We start from the raw sequence: 15,913 nt of genomic DNA, 5'->3' as shown, positions 1-15,913 counted from the left end.
CACTCTCTCCAGCACCTCCAGAGCACAGAGGTGTACCTTACACTACTGTGCTCAGGTTTTCATTTCATTTTCAGAGTCCATAAGTCTCATTAAAAATGTATATACAGAGTTCCGTATAACAGCTTTCAATGTGAGTACATTATTCTGCACAAACAGCTGACTGGCCCTTGTCCACCGAGGGACCTTCAACCGGAGCCTCAGAGAATCATTGTATGCAACTTGCAGCTTTCTCAATTTAAACTGTGTATACCAGCATCATAGGGGGGCAGTGTAGAGTGGTGTGCAATAGGCATTAAACAAAGCTATTTTCACTTTCTCTGTGCATATTCCAAATTTTCGTACCAGCATATCGGCATGTGCATACAATTTACAATACTGCCTTTGAATGTCATCATTATCAGAAAGATCACTCCTGATGATGTGACCAAGATATTTTACTTTATCCACCACAGAAAGTACTCCACCAGATGGATCAAACACAATAGTTTTGTTTTATTTTGCTCTCTAGACCTCACAACCATTACTACACTTTTTTTTTGAAAATTGGACTTGACATCAAATTGGTCACCATATTCCGAACACACCCTAAGTAACTGCTGAAGGCCTGCAGAATAAGGTGACATGATGACTAGATCATCTGCATATAATAGGTGATTTAAAAGCCTTTCCGTCACCATACAGCCAGTCTTACAATGTTTTAACCTTTGAAACGGATCGTCCATATACAGGTTAAAAAGCATGGGTGACCCTGTCTTACCCCATTAGTCACATTGAAATAATCCAATATTACAGTTCCCCATTTAACCTGCACTGTTTGATGCGAGTGCCAGAACTGTAAAACACGGAATAGGTAAGGAGGAACCCCTCGTAGCAATTTTGCAAAAAGCTTACCATGATTAATGCGATCAAATGTCTTTGAGGCATCTAAGAAGCACAGGAACATAGTGGAGTTCTGGTCCCTGTATTTACTCACTGCCTCCTTCAGGGCATAGATACACATATTAGTTCCATGTTTCCTTTTAAAGCCAAGGTGCTCATCAGCGATGACAACGTGTTGCTAAAATCTCTCCAGCATAATTATATCCAAAACCTTAGATATTACATTGGCCAATGCAATAGGTCTACAGTTGTCCATACTGGATATCTTCCCTGTTTTATCCTTGACTACAGGTACAAGTAAAACAGCATAGAGCTGAGCAGACCAGTACCATGCATTAACATTGCGGTGAAACATAAGGCAATTATATTCCCAAGGCTAATTTCTGTTAAATATTGATAGTACTGCAAATCACACTGTGATCTTAGACCATTCCACTTTTTTTTTTTAATCTCATGTATGGTCATTAAGTGTTAGAGCAAGTAGATTCTCTACATAAATGATAAACAAATTGTTATTGTAGGCAACATTGGGCAATTGAGGAGTGCTCACTATCACAGATTTAAACTGGTTTGTGAACAATATTTGAGAGAAATGGTAATATTGGGTATGTGTTCATCTCATAAAATGTGGGAACAAAAACAAAAGTGATGCGTTTATATTTTTGTTGTGTGTACAAAAAGGAAAATCTCAGGCAGTCCAGTAAGTGTGATGTTTCTCTCTTTGTAATGTAAAGTGAAATATACTCACTGACTTAGCAACTGCAGGCTTTGTTCTGTAAAAAAAAAAAAAAGATTAATAAATTAATAAGACAGCACTTGTGAGATTACTTGTGAATCATTTCAATTTCCTAATTAGAAACAATGGAGATACATTTGGCATCATCTGTGCCATTTATTATGACTAAAATGTAAGTGTCACAAACATGGCTGTTTTGTTCTGGTAATAACAAAAAAACTAAATAGAAAGAAAGAAAGAAAGAAAGAAAGAAAGAAATAGCAACACGCAAAATATCATCTTTAAAATGCCTTTTTTTTAAATACTGTATGCTGGTTTCTTTGACATTTGCGAGTGACGTTTCTTATTATCTTTAAGATCCTATAATATGTGAAACATATCAAGAGGAGTACATTATAAATCATCATTATTACTTTATTGCATGTTTCCCATCTGTTGTGTTTAATGAGAGATCCACTCAGGTATGTTAAAGAATATTTTGAAATATAGTTTAGTATTGTTTTATGGGTTTGTAATGTTCATCATAGCTTTATATAAGAATGTCAAATGTGCATTTCTCTCTCTCACAAATGATCATTCTCTTTTTGTGACAGATTAAGCTGGCTAATAAGTACAGCTCTTCAGATGATCAGGTATGCAACCGCTGGCCTACCACAAATGAATAGTGAAATTGTTGCATTCACATTGGATGTTAAACGGGCATAAGCTTGCTCACTTTTGGTGAAAACTCGTTATTTACTAATGTTAAACGTAGCACTTGTACAGTACATACTGTACATGTTGTTTGTTGCATATATATATATATATATATATATATATATATATATATATATATATATATATATATATATAGTTATCTTGCACTAACAAAGTTTGCTCTCAATAATGCTGTATAAAATAGTGTCCCAGTTTGTCAACAAGCACTGACAATATGAAATAAACAGAATGTCCAATTTTCAACTTCTCCCCCCAAAATCATTGCTTCTTTGAGGTAGCTATAATTGTGGGAATGCTGAACAGTACTTAGTACTTCAGTAATTTATCTTTCAATTTACTTCATAAGCACATGCATTCAACTCTTAGCTTTCAGATAATAGCATTCAGCTTTTCAGTATTCCCACGCAATTTCTGCATAAATTGCACTTTGTCTAGTTGCATTTCCTATTTACATCAAGTGGTATGTTTGGTTTGATACACCCTAACATAGTTTGTGTTTCAACAGCTGGTGTGTAAAACGTCAAATTATAGCAAGATTGCATGTAACATGAAACACAAATATATTTGAAAGCCTTTATATTATTAGCCTATATATTTGAAAGCCTTTCTATTTAATTTCCATTCAGAAATGTCTCCAAGAAGCCCACAAAGGTGGAGATTATCCTGTTTAGACAAACCAAACGAAACAATTAACTTACAAATACATAAAGCATGAAACAAACAAAATTGTGCAGGTTTAGCAATTGTAAAAGTGAAGTAGAATTTGTGCCACTCGCACTGTTGCACTATTGGCAGGAACCAAGATAAATGAACACCCAAATAGAAAATGCTGAGCCAAACGTTCCATCCCGTTTATAACATAATTTAGAAATAACAATTCTCTATCAACCAATCAACAGCTGTGTGTCCTGATTTACAATATCATAAGCAATTATTTTAAAAGGCCTCCTCTTAATAGCGGGAATTTTTCTAGTTGTCTAATGCTCTAAGGTTGAGTAAATAAGTGGTTTGTTCTCCTCTTCATCGACAGATTGTTCACATGGGCTGGGCTTGTGCAAAATCCGAGGGCCGGGCTGCTTTTCCAAAAACAACTTTCAAGTTCCTGGCACTGAGAGGGCAATATTTTCATATCTTCAGAAGTCCACCGGTAATCTATATTTAATCATTTATGCTTTTTTGATAAACACTTCGCGAACAGTTAATATGTAACTGAAGTGCATGGTTACATTTTTATACTACCTTTATGAGGTCTGAAATTTTCAACTAACAGTAAGTAAGATATGCATGCATTTGTTTTGCATTTCCATTTCCATAACATGTAAAGTGTGAAAAAAAAATACAACCTGTGCCATCACACTGCTACTTGTTAGGGTGTGTGCTGGAGCTGTTTTAATCTGCTGCTTAGTGATCTGTGATTGGCCCTGACTGCGCTGCTTGACTGCACCACAATGATCACCGAGAATGCATACATGGCTAGTACAGTTCAATGCTGTTGAGAGGATTTATCATGTACTGTATTTTTCTGTACTGTACACTCAGTTGACACCGTACTATTAACCTAAATGTTGATTTTTTTCATTTTTGAATTTAGCGATGCTTTTGTGGTAGTTGTTTAGAATTGCATTTGCTTATTTTTAGTCCTCTGTGTAGCACTACTTGCTTTGTAGTGTGTTACACAAGACTATCACAGTTAAGTTTGTGGCTTACTTTGTGAGACTTTCATGTCTAACTTTGGTTTGTTGGCTTGTAGTAGGTTGGTGGTACATTGTCAGTTGATATAAGGCCTGCCAATGAGTTCCAACTCACTTTATTTCCACAAATTTAAACTGGACATTAGTCTATAATTAGTAGTTTTATTTCTTGTGCATAGTGACATTTGGATTAGGAGGTCACATTTTGTCAATAAAAAGAGCAGAACCAGATGCCCAAGCCACCTCAACTGGCTCCTCTCAACACGGAGGAGTAGTGGCTCGACCCTGAGTCCCTCCCGGATGACCGAGCTTCTCACGCTATCTCTAAGGGAGAGCCCGGACACCCTGCGGAGTAAAATTCATTTCGGCTGCTTGTATCCGGGATCTTGTTCGTTCGGTTATGACCCACTGCTCATGACCATAGGTGAGGGTGGGAACGTAGATTGACCGGTAAATCGAGAGCTTCGCCTTTTGGCTCAGCTCCTCCTTCACCACAACAGACCGATACAGAGACCGCATCACTGTAGACGCAGCACCGATCCGCCTGTCGATCTCCCGCTCCATCCTCACTCGTGAACAAGACCCCAAGATACTTGAACTCCTCCACTTGGGGTAGGACCTCACCTGACCCGGAGATGGCATGCCACCCTTTTCCGACTGAGGACCATGGTCTCAGATTTGGAAGTGCTGATCCTCATCCCAACCGCTTCACACTCGGCTGCAAACCTCTCCAGTGAGAGTTGGAGATCGCGGCTTGATGAATCCAACAGCACCACTTCATCTGCAAAAAGCAGAGATGCAATACTGAGGCCACCAAACCGGACCCCTTCAATGCTTCGGCTGCGCCTAAAAATTCTGTCCATAAAAGTTATGAACAGAATCGGTGACAAAGGGCAGCCTTGGCGGAGTCCAACCCTCACTGGGAACAAATCCGACTTACTGCCGGCAATGCGGACCAAACTCTGACAACAGCCGTACAGGGACCGAACAGCCCGTATCAGGGGGCTCGGTACCCCGTACTCCCAAAGCACCCCCCACAGGACTCCCCGAGAGACACAGTCAAACGCCTTCTCCAAATCCACAAAACACATGTAGACTGGCGAACTCCCATACACCCTCGAGGATCCTGCCGAGGGTGTAGAGCTGGTCTACTGTTCCACGGCCGGGACTAAAACCCCACTCAGGTCTCACTGTCATTGCCCACGTGAGTGTTGAAGTCCCCCAGCAGAACAAGGGGGTCCATAGGGGGAGCGCTCTCCAGCACACCCTTTAGGGACTCCAAAAAGGGTGGGTACTCTGAGCTGCTGTTTGGTGCATATGCTCAGACAACAATCGGGAGCCGTCCCCCCACCTGAAGGCGGGGGGAGGTTACCCTCTCGTTCACCGGGGTAAACCCCAACGTACAGGCGCCAAGCTGGTGGGCAATAAGTATGCTCACACCGGCTCTGCGCCTCTTACTGTGGGCAACTCCAGAGTGGAAGAGAGTCCAACCCCTCTCGAAAGGATTGGTACCAGAGCCCAAGCCGTGTGTGGAGGAGAGTCCGACTATATCTAGTCAGAATTTCTCTGCCTCACACACCAGCTAAGGCTCCTTCTTATTTTATAGTATTTTATTTACTATATGAATTTGTAGTACTTGTAAATTTGGTGTACTGTGTAATCATGCAAAGTGGCTTTCTTTCTAACTGGGAGTCATGTGACAATAAAAATAGTTAAGCCATTAACAGCTCACCGCATAGTAACTTTATTTAACAAATAGAAGCTGCTAAAAAGTGCCAAACGCTTTTGTTAACGCTCTTATGTTTGTATTTTCTCACACACTCGTTTTTTTTTCCTCAGCTCAGTGCTGTTGAATGGGGTCAAGCAGAAACGACATACAACCTCTATGAGGTGCTTTTCAAGGTTCACAAGGTATGCCTGTTTTTTGATGTGAAACATTATTGAAGCAAAACAAAAAACTCAAAAGTCACATTCTGATTAAGTCCTGTAATACAGTTTTCCTTCATAGTAGTGTAAAATAATGTTGCGGTTATTGCCCAGACTTACTATATACCATATATTACAAAATATTTCTATAATAACTTTACAACAAAGGAATTTTACCTCTATTTCTTCAAATCCAAATTGTCAGTAATCAATTACATACGGTCAGAATTTTGGATTCTCATTGGTAAAGTAATTGGCAAATTGGTTATCATAAGCCAACACTAGTAAAAACAAAATCCTCAACCTTAATGTTGATGATTAAGTATTGTAAGGTGGAGCAAGAGGTTGGATGGAAGGTCATATTAGTTGAACATTTAAAACCTTGCATTCTTAAGTTAACTTGACCCACTAACTACACTGCTCTCCCAAGTGGCTATCAGTTCAATTTTTGCAATTTTTGTTTATATAGGCTTTATTTGTGGTGTGGGATTTAATAAACAAATAAGTATATATTGATAAAGACACAAAAAAGCCAAAGACATGCAAGAAAAAAAACTTGTGGAATTAATCTTTTAGATGATGACTGAACTATGTTCTCTCTCTGTCTCTTTTTGTATGGCTTTAGGTAACATCCAATAATTTTCTAAAAACGAAAAAATTATGGTCGACTGTTCAATTTTAACCCATCTATTGTGGTCTCAGCAGTGGTTCAAATAATAACATCTGGCCCAAACTGAACGTTTTTAATTGTTGTGTTTCCAGCTGTGGATGACAGAAGACTGCTGGCTTCAGGCAAGACTTCACTTGGGTCTGGAGCCTTCACTTGAGCAGCAGGACAATGAGTCTCTGTGCTTCAGCATTCTCATCGGCCATGGACAGAGCCACACCTTCAGAATGGAGCTGGCCTCTGACCTGGCTGTCTGGGAGAAGTCCTTTCAAAGAGCTGTCTTCTTGGAAGTGCAGCGAATCCGAGTGAGTACCGGATTTTAACTACTTCTGTCAATCAAGGGGGCTGTGAATCAGCCTGTCACGACAAGTGACATATGACAGTGATATATCTTCTCAGAAACCAATGTGATAGATGACCTGTGATGTTTTTTATGCCATTAATATAAGGCTTTATTGTGGTAGACTGGTGACCGTGCGCTCACTATGAAAACAGGCGCAAATCCATTTTGGTATATAGTAGATTTTAGTTTCGCAAAAACCAGGTCTGTCTATTGGTGCAATTGGTGCAACGTGATTTTGGTGGATTTAATTGAGGCGCAGGCAGATTCGGCACTCCACAGACGTGTGTGGTTGATGTAATTTATTTAATTCATAAAGACCACAACATGGGACAATCCCTCTGAATCAATTCATTGAACTAATTATTCATAATTCATCTTAACAGCACCAACCTGACAACATGGCACAACTGTTGCGTGGCTTGGGGGGGTGTCACATTCTAATGCACGTCTGTGAGTCTCCACTTGCCCACATCACATGTGCGGCCGACTTCCTCATCCACAAGGGGAGGTCTTGCAGTTTGCCTGCCAATTTCATGCACTGATCCCAACGAGTCAAATTCTGTTTTTGCAATGTCGAGCTTGCGTGCACTCCAACCGCCCTGATTTTATTACAAAAGAGGAATGCCGCTACGATTGGCTGGGAAAAGGCTCCGTTTAGTGCTGTCACTATCGAATATTTTTTAGAATTAATCTATCAAATCTATCAAATAAAGATCTATCTATCTATCTATCTAATTAATCTATCAATTAATCAATCGATGAATAGACTAATCAGATACATTTCTGCCTGATTACCTGTGAAGTGCATATATTTGAACCTCCCAAATCAATCAAAATAACGTTTGTGAGACTTGGCAAATTCAAAGTAAAAAATAAATAAAAATGCCAATTAGAATGTTCAACACATGCACTCAATTCACTTTGCAGAGTACATTCTTTCCTTTTGTTATTATTACTGTTGACTGTCATGTTCTACAAAATAAACAAACTGACTGCATGCCTCGATTTGCTACTTAACTGTGGGGCAGTCGTTTATTGTTTTGCATGATGACTTTTCCCCTTATATAGATTATGGACTGTGATTGGTTGGTAACCTGTGCAGCGTCGATCCCAATGAGGACAAGTATGGATGGATGCATTATGGCATAACTACTAGTTGGGATTCGTTTTTCCCATGTTAGAGACCACTACATAACTATTATGTTGTCTTAAAAATAACTTCCCACCCCTAATTCTCACTGCGCCTTTTGATAAATGGCATGAGGTCGACGAGCACCAACTCATCCCATTTGACTGTGAGGCTAATTTCAAACAGCTTAAATTGCCGTTGAGACCTAACAATTTTATCTGACAATCTGTCACAGTAATGGAATGGGAGCTCTTAGCCAGCAGAGGTCAGCGGAATGGTTCATTTCAGTCTAATAAGCTACTCTTAAAAGCCGAGAGCAGAAAGTATTTAGCAGCTTATTGCCCGTCCCAAATTACTTGCAACAGACACTCACATAAATGTTTTATAGCATGTCCCTCTCGTGCTTATACTTAGGTCAGACTCTGCTAAGGAGATTTTCAGTAAGAAATATTTCATGCTGGTAATTCCCACTGAAGAATCCTTTCCAATTAGTGATGTGCTCATGCTTACCATGAGTCTAATTTGGGGTGACAGCATGAACCTAAAGGCTGCCCTGCCTTTCTTATCCCTTTCACAGCTGGAAGCTCTTTTATAAATGGGACCTGTGACATGTCCCATGTCATATTCACTGCGCTCAAATACACTCAAGAAATAACTAGGGATATGTGACACATATGTATTCCAAATGAGTGTGTGAAGAACATTGGGATGAAGTCTTGTGACACACAAAGAAACATTATACAAAAGTACTTTGAATTTTTATTTAATTAATTTTTTTAGGGAAGTGGGGTGCTTTTTTGTGTTACGTGATGTGCAGAAAAATCCATTATTTAGACTGTCACCTAACGTTCGGATGGGTGTTAAACAACGCCGGTCCTTGAGGGCTCCAGAAGCCGATAACGTAATATCAGCCCCATAATGTAATAACAACCCGTAAGGTAATATTATTTGCCCTTACAATTTTTTTTTTTATTAATCAATTACTGAAAAATAACGTAATTAGGGGGTGTCAAAATTTGTGTTAATTTTGAGTACATTTAAAGTCCTTTAATTCCACTAATTTTTTAACGCGCAATTGATGACCGCCCCTTACTTGGAAAGCCGGTACTAGGGGAATTCCAGTCGAAACGCAGCAGACATCCATGTCAAAATTTTGCAGTAATACATTTAATCATATATTTGTAGAGACTGGGGTCAAGTTGTGTTTTACAATTTTAGAAATGTGCAGAATTTTCACAAATTACTACATGTTAAAGATTAAATAGTTCTTAATATGAAAAGAAAAATGCACTCACCAACATCTTACAAATGCAATTATGCTATCTAGTGGCAGAAAAACTTCACACTCATTTTTTTTACAGTATATATTTTTCATTTTAATTCAATTTTATGACTTATTATAAAATTACCGTATCAATGATTAAAAGATGCAGCCATACTTCGATTAGTTTAACATTCTTATGCCAACAGTATGAAGACTGAGAAAAAATATTTTACTGTACATTTTATTGTACATTTAGAAGAGACATAACATTTTTGATTAATCGCGAGTTTACTCTTGAAGTCATGCCATTATTAGCCATGATTCAAGAAGTATATATATATCTGCAAGTGAGTTACAGTACATACACGCCAGGCATTTCATGTATGTTTCATACACCATTGTCTTGTAAATGTGCTTCCACTACATTTTGAGAGCAGCAGATGGGACTAGAGATAAGGCTAACCATCAAGGTCAATTGATACATACTGTACATGGATAGACAAAGAATTTTACAATTACTGTATATCCAAAAATAAGAAGTTAAATAAAGTAACATTACATTATGGGCTCAGTTATTTCATTTGCAAATATGTTTTTGTTTGCCAGGCCAAAAACATAATAATCACCTAATAATATAATAAGTTATTACATTATTGGCCAAAAGTTATTATTTTATAGGTTCAGAACTTGTATCGGTCAATTATTAACGTTATGAGCATATATATATACAGTATATATATATATATATATATTTTTAAAGGACACATTTATTACGTTATGGGTCGTTATTACGTTTTGGGCTGTTATTACGTTATCGGCTTCTACAGGGTCCCTGTCCTGCATGTTTTAGATGACTCCAACACACTTGATTAAAATGATTGCCTCATAACAATCCTTATCATTTTAACTCATTCACTCCCAGCCATTTTCACTGAAGCTCTCCCCTTCGCAAAGACTGGCCTAGATTCATCATCTGTATTTCTTCTGTATGATTTGTGTGTATCAGCATGTTAATCACTGTCTTATCTTCTTTCCCACCAGACAAAAAGATACATGTGCAGCAACCATGGGAATACACTGTGCTTCACCATAGATTTTGATTCAGGCTTTACATGTTTGGACGAATCCTCAAATGTAAGTAAGGACTGATTTGATGTTATTCTGGTTCTGTGTGAATTATTCATCATCACATGTATTATATACAAAACAATCCGCTCTGTGACATTATATGTTCAGATTCCAAAATGAATATCCCCATAAGCAATCATGGAACTTGATTGTATCTGTTTAAACTTGAAACTTGTAAATTGTAACTGTTGAAATTTGTAAACAAACAACTGTACAGACAGTCAAAGATTTGACATCCTTGACAGCAATACATGTGCAAAATTCCTAATTCCTAAATTAACCACAAAACAATAAAACACCCTGGATTGGCTGGCAACCAGTTCAGGGTGTACCTCGTCTACTGCCCGAAGCCAGCTAGGATAGGCTCCAGCAACCCCGCGTCTTTGTGAGGAATAAGCGGTTAGGAAAATGGATGGATGGACAATAAAACACTATTAAGAAAAAAAAGGTGTTTTAAAGGAGCATAATCACATCACATATATCATTATTAAACTAAATTAGTAGGCTACTAGCTGCTAATGCTAGTAGTTGATTCAAGTGCCTGGACTTTCCCTTTCTTCAGTCTCCATCTTTACTCATTGCTCCTTCTTCACATTAATCCTCGAGGCTCGCGGTGCTCAACTCCTGGCCCAGTGTCGTATTTTTCCCGACTGGTGTGGCAATGAAATATCACTAATTCCACTGGGACATCCTGGAGTCTTACAGCTTTGAATGCCAGTTTTCTTTTGTACATTCTTCTCAACACTCCTTGTTGAAGCTGCTTCTTCTTTTGAGTATGTGCAGCAAAAACAAAAACAAAAACAACAACAAAGAAAAACAAAACATCATAGAGGGAGTTTATCCAATATGAATGCAAGCTAAACTTGACTCTAGTGAGGTTCGCAAGTTTTGCTGACATTGGCTTGAGGTTAAACATGATGATGATCAGAAGTGGCAAATCCAGGTCAAAAACCCTGCCGCAGTTTGGTTTTAGCCCCTAGTGCTAGCCAGCTTGCTAACTCCTGAAGACATTTAACATTTTCTATGCATATTTTTACTGTTTATGAATTTACTTATAGTATATAGATGCCATATAACTGTGATAATGTTTGTGTGAAATATATTGGACATATAACTGTAGTGTAAGGAATAACACTTCACTCCCTTCCAGCTGGTGAGATAGGAATGCACATGGGAGGCATGTTCTCAAGTTGATAACACTGTGGGTCTTAGGGAGTCTAGGTCGCATACCTGACTAGTCATATATTTCCGGCTCTGGACAAGACTGGAGTAAACATGTCAATGAATCACTTGTCTGTCTATTATAATTGCTAACCCTTTGTCCAGCCTCAGAGGAGGAGTATGCTTTTTTCCTCTATAAAGCGACTGTGTGTTTTTCATATGGACACACTCGAGGCTTAACATCACCTTTGAATGTAAGCATGTCTTGTGTCTTTTAGGAGCTCCTAAAATAAATCTTTTGCAAAAGAAGCTTCTTCATCAGATCTCATTTTTCAATTATTTTTGAACACGCAAAGATTACACTTAATATAGTAATCAAATAATACCTTCACTCCCTAGCAGGTAAACGAGCACCATGGGAGCTAGCTAGGAAGCTAGTTAACTAGCACCGGAGGCTAAAGCCAAATTGTGGCAGGATTTTTACTTTCTGGACCTGTATTTGGAACCTGTGATGATGATGATGATTCATTTTCATGGAGTTTTTATGAGACTTTTTAGCAGTATCTGTCCCATATGATTGAATATTGAATTATTAGTTTCCAGTATCTATAAAATGAGGTGTTCAAATTTGGAGGTTGTACTGTATCTATTTTATTAGTTTCACCGACAATTGCTTGTCCTTGAACAGCCAGTTCGCTCCATACAAAAGTTATTGGTGCTTATTGTTGGAATGCATGTGCTGAATTTTGTTAATCCCTTTGTTCTCTTATAGATGCTACTATGGAGATATAAATTCTCCCAACTGAAAGGATCCTCAGATGATGGAAAAAACAGGGTAAAACTTCTTTTCAAGAATGCTGAAAGCAAGCAAATAGACATGAAGGTATTAACATGGTGTGCATGCGGAAAGGTGTACGCATGCAATGACAACATTTGAGCAGTAATGTGTTGGAATATTGTAGCTTAGCCTTGGATGTTATTTTATTTACAAACTGATCCATATCTCTGTCCTTGACCTTTTTCTAGGAAATGGAGTTTGCTAATCTAACTGTGGTCCTGCACTGTATACACTCTTTTATTGCTGCCAAAGTGGCCTCCATGGACCCTCTCTTTACATGCAATCAAAGCTTGGCTGGAAATTACATGAACATAACAAAGGACATGGCTGAATCATAGTAGTTTGTGCACAATTTCAACACATCTCCTGTAAGAACATCTCCCTTGGCATTGCTATTCTTCATCTACACCGGGAAAAAAAAAAATGCAAAACGATTTATTTTGTTAACAACTATGGGCCAAATCCACTAAGAATGCAGTGCATCCTTTGCATGCACATGTTTGTGCTATTCACCAAGGGTATTGCTCTAATTATATGCCCGGAGTAAACACGCCCACAAGGTTTGACAGCTGAGTGCAGTTTGCTCCTGTTTTACCACACATGGCAATGCTGGATTTGTACCAAGAATACCATCTTAATGGACCATTAGCAAAAGCCCCGCCCCCTCATTTGACACTTCTGGGTCCGACATCCTTTTGGATATTTACAATGGAAATGAATGTGCAGTTAAGGTTTTTGGAGCAATACAAGCGCGAAATTGTCCCGATTGAGGCAAAAGGTTCTACAGTATACAATAGAAGGATATATTCATAATATTAAAATATGCAAAAAAGCGGTCTTCACAACTATCGGGGCTAAAGCATATAGGTTGCAAGACAAGTGTGAGGTAAACAACAACGGTGTCTCAGTGTGGAAATTGTAATCCCACAAAAAAATTCAGTTTTGCATAAAGCTGCCATGGACAGACTTCCAATGATAGCGCCAAGTTTTCACCATCTTCCAGTAGACATTATTTGTGTCACTCAAACGACGTGTGGCAATTAGCGCTAGTGTTAGTTAGTGAAGTAGATGCTGTTTATCAATGAGTCTCATATGCATATGGGTGGCCAATTTATCTGCCAAATATATGCATATTACCTCATATAAATACACGCAAAACCACAGGCACATTGGGGCGCTATTTGGTTGGCACTGCAGTTAGGAATGAATTTTCCCATCTGCATGTGCTTTGTGCAGTAGACACTCACGGATTGCTCCATTTATACCGATTAGCGTCACGCAAACCTTGAGTGGACTCGGCCGTATGTCCTTCTGTATCTTTATTTATTTATTTTACTATACATTATGCACAAATATCTGACTAGAGCCACACCAATGATGTTGTTTATTATACTGTGTAATTGACAACAAAAAAAAGAAGTATTTTTGGTAACATCTATCCATTTTCTTAACGGCGGGGCCCTGGGGCCTATCCCAGCTGGCTTCGGGCACACCCTGAACTGGTTGCCAGCCAATCGCAGGGCACACAGAGACGAACAACCATCCACACTCACAATCACACCTATGGACAATTTTGAGTGTTCAATTAACCTGACATGCATGTCTTTGGAATGTCGGAGGAAACCGGAGTACCCGGAGAAAACCCACGCAAGCACGGGAAGAACATGCAAACTCCACCCAGGAAGGCCGAAACCCGGACTCGATCTCACGTCCTCTGCACTGGGAGGCGAACGTGCTAACCAGTCTTCCACCGTGCCGCCCTATTTGGTAACAGAAATGGAAAAAAATTAAATCACAAGGGACAAAGTGTTCTGTGTTTGTGGGCGTCATCTACATTTATGTGTCTATGTTGCGGATCTGCCGTGCCCCGTTCTGCTGCGTTAGGCTGGGGGCGCGGGCCGTGTTGGGGTGGGGGGTGCTCCTGGCTCCTGGGTTTGCTCTCCGGCCGGTGGCCCCTGCGGGGCCCGGGGTTTGTGCCTTGGCGCTGCCGTGGCCTGGGGGGTCCTGGAGGGTTTTGCTCTGTCCTGGCCGGGGTCAACGGCTCCCCTCTTTGGTGGAGGTTTTCATGCATGCCAGACCCACCACCCCAGCATCTATTGAAATTCAAACAAAATCTGCTTCTTCCTCTGGTCATTGAATCGGTGGAGGCTGATGTCTGTGGATCTTACTCTGCTTCATCTGTCCTTCCTTCCTTTCCTCAGTCTCTCCTTTGGTCTCTTAAGGTCTCCCTAATTTGTTGGAATTTAGATGTTTCTGGGGTTGGTGAAAGACTCTGGTTGGTAACCCGGTGGGTACTAGGTGATGTCTGGTCGGTGCTGGATTTCACTTTCCTTTCTTTTCTTTGATCCTTCCTCGGCTCTCCTGACAACCTCACAACTCTAGCTGGATTCTGAAGTATTCGGTTTGGGTGAACGGTATGAGATTTTTAATTGGTTTTAGGTGAATTAATGAGTACACACTCACACGCACGCACACATGCACACACACACCCGCACAAGAACATACTCAAGCAGATATAAAATATATATATATATTTTTTGTTAAAAATAAAAAAAAGAGAGAGAGCAATGATGATGACGTGTCGAATCGGTAAAATTACCGAATGAACAATACTGAGCTCTCTCAAAAACAAAAAAAATGGTGCCGTGGCCACGAAGACTGTGTGTGTGTGTGTGTGTGTATGTTTTTTAAGCGGCACATCAAAGGGCGTTATAAGTACGTAGAGCTGGGTTATTATATGATCAAGAATCTTGGTATTACGGTGGCCAGCTGTGAGCACTTGATAAGACGTGGCAGAAAGAAATGTGTATGATAGTAGCCAATTAGAGTGGACATTTACTTTCGCTACTTTGTTTTGCAAATTGAAGTAAAAAGAAAGTAATAATAACAAACTACTACTAAACTATGACCGAACATGCAGCTAAATGCCTATCTGTTGTGCGACCATAACTTGCCGTTATCTTCCGAAGTGGAGTAAATGAAACGTTTGCGCAAGGTATGCCTTCAAAAATGCATAACGAAAGAAACATACTGACATATTTGTTAGGAAAGGCCACAAAACAACTGTTCATGACATTAGCAATAACCTTCATAGGCAGGAGTGAAGTACCTGGAAAAAACTTGGGGAGAAAGATCTTTTCAAGAGTAAGATGGAAAGAAAGAATCTATATCCCTCAAAAAGAAGTCCAGTGATGCTGGTTTCAAGCTGTTTATTAAACCCCAGTTGAGGATAACCATAAAACTAGACACACAAAATGAAAAAAATTACACATGGTAAGCGTGCAAATGCAAAACACATTTCGTTTAGCTTTTCTACCGAACGCAGTTAGCTCGAGGCTAATGCACAGGTGAATACGTCATTAACCCGCTAACGCTAATTAGCACGCTATTCACGGCACTTTCATCAGTCAAAGAACAGCTATTCCCACAAAAAC

The 15,913-nt window shown here is 39.4% G+C and overlaps 2 protein-coding genes across 3 annotated transcripts in view; both read left to right on the top strand.

Moving 5' to 3' along the window:
- Positions 1-12,822, top strand: part of sntg2 (syntrophin, gamma 2) — a 68,784-nt gene extending 55,962 nt beyond the window's left edge. Inside the window, exons 11-17 of one of the 2 annotated variants that reach the window (XM_077569833.1) lie at positions 2,209-2,247; positions 3,363-3,479; positions 5,863-5,934; positions 6,712-6,921; positions 10,394-10,486; positions 12,414-12,476; positions 12,668-12,822. In XM_077569833.1, coding sequence (XP_077425959.1) covers positions 2,209-2,247; positions 3,363-3,479; positions 5,863-5,934; positions 6,712-6,921; positions 10,394-10,486; positions 12,414-12,476; positions 12,668-12,817 — 744 coding nt within the window. In that variant the 3' untranslated portion in view covers positions 12,818-12,822. Of the gene's footprint in view, positions 1-2,208; positions 2,248-3,362; positions 3,480-5,862; positions 5,935-6,711; positions 6,922-10,393; positions 10,487-12,413; positions 12,525-12,667 lie in introns of both variants that reach the window. The other variant, XM_077569750.1, reaches the window with a different exon arrangement.
- A 1,318-nt stretch (positions 12,823-14,140) lies between these two features.
- Positions 14,141-15,913, top strand: part of tpo (thyroid peroxidase) — a 38,410-nt gene continuing 36,637 nt past the window's right edge. The window contains exon 1 of the mRNA XM_077569698.1: positions 14,141-14,246. The gene's annotated coding sequence lies outside the window, so the exon portion shown is untranslated. The remainder of the gene's footprint in view (positions 14,247-15,913) is intronic.

This window comes from Vanacampus margaritifer, chromosome 1, assembly GCF_051991255.1.
Source record: "Vanacampus margaritifer isolate UIUO_Vmar chromosome 1, RoL_Vmar_1.0, whole genome shotgun sequence".
In the NCBI taxonomy this organism is placed as follows: Eukaryota; Metazoa; Chordata; class Actinopteri; order Syngnathiformes; family Syngnathidae; genus Vanacampus; species Vanacampus margaritifer.
Note: the sequence above shows the minus strand (reverse complement) of the source record. Positions and strands in the feature narration are given on the sequence as shown.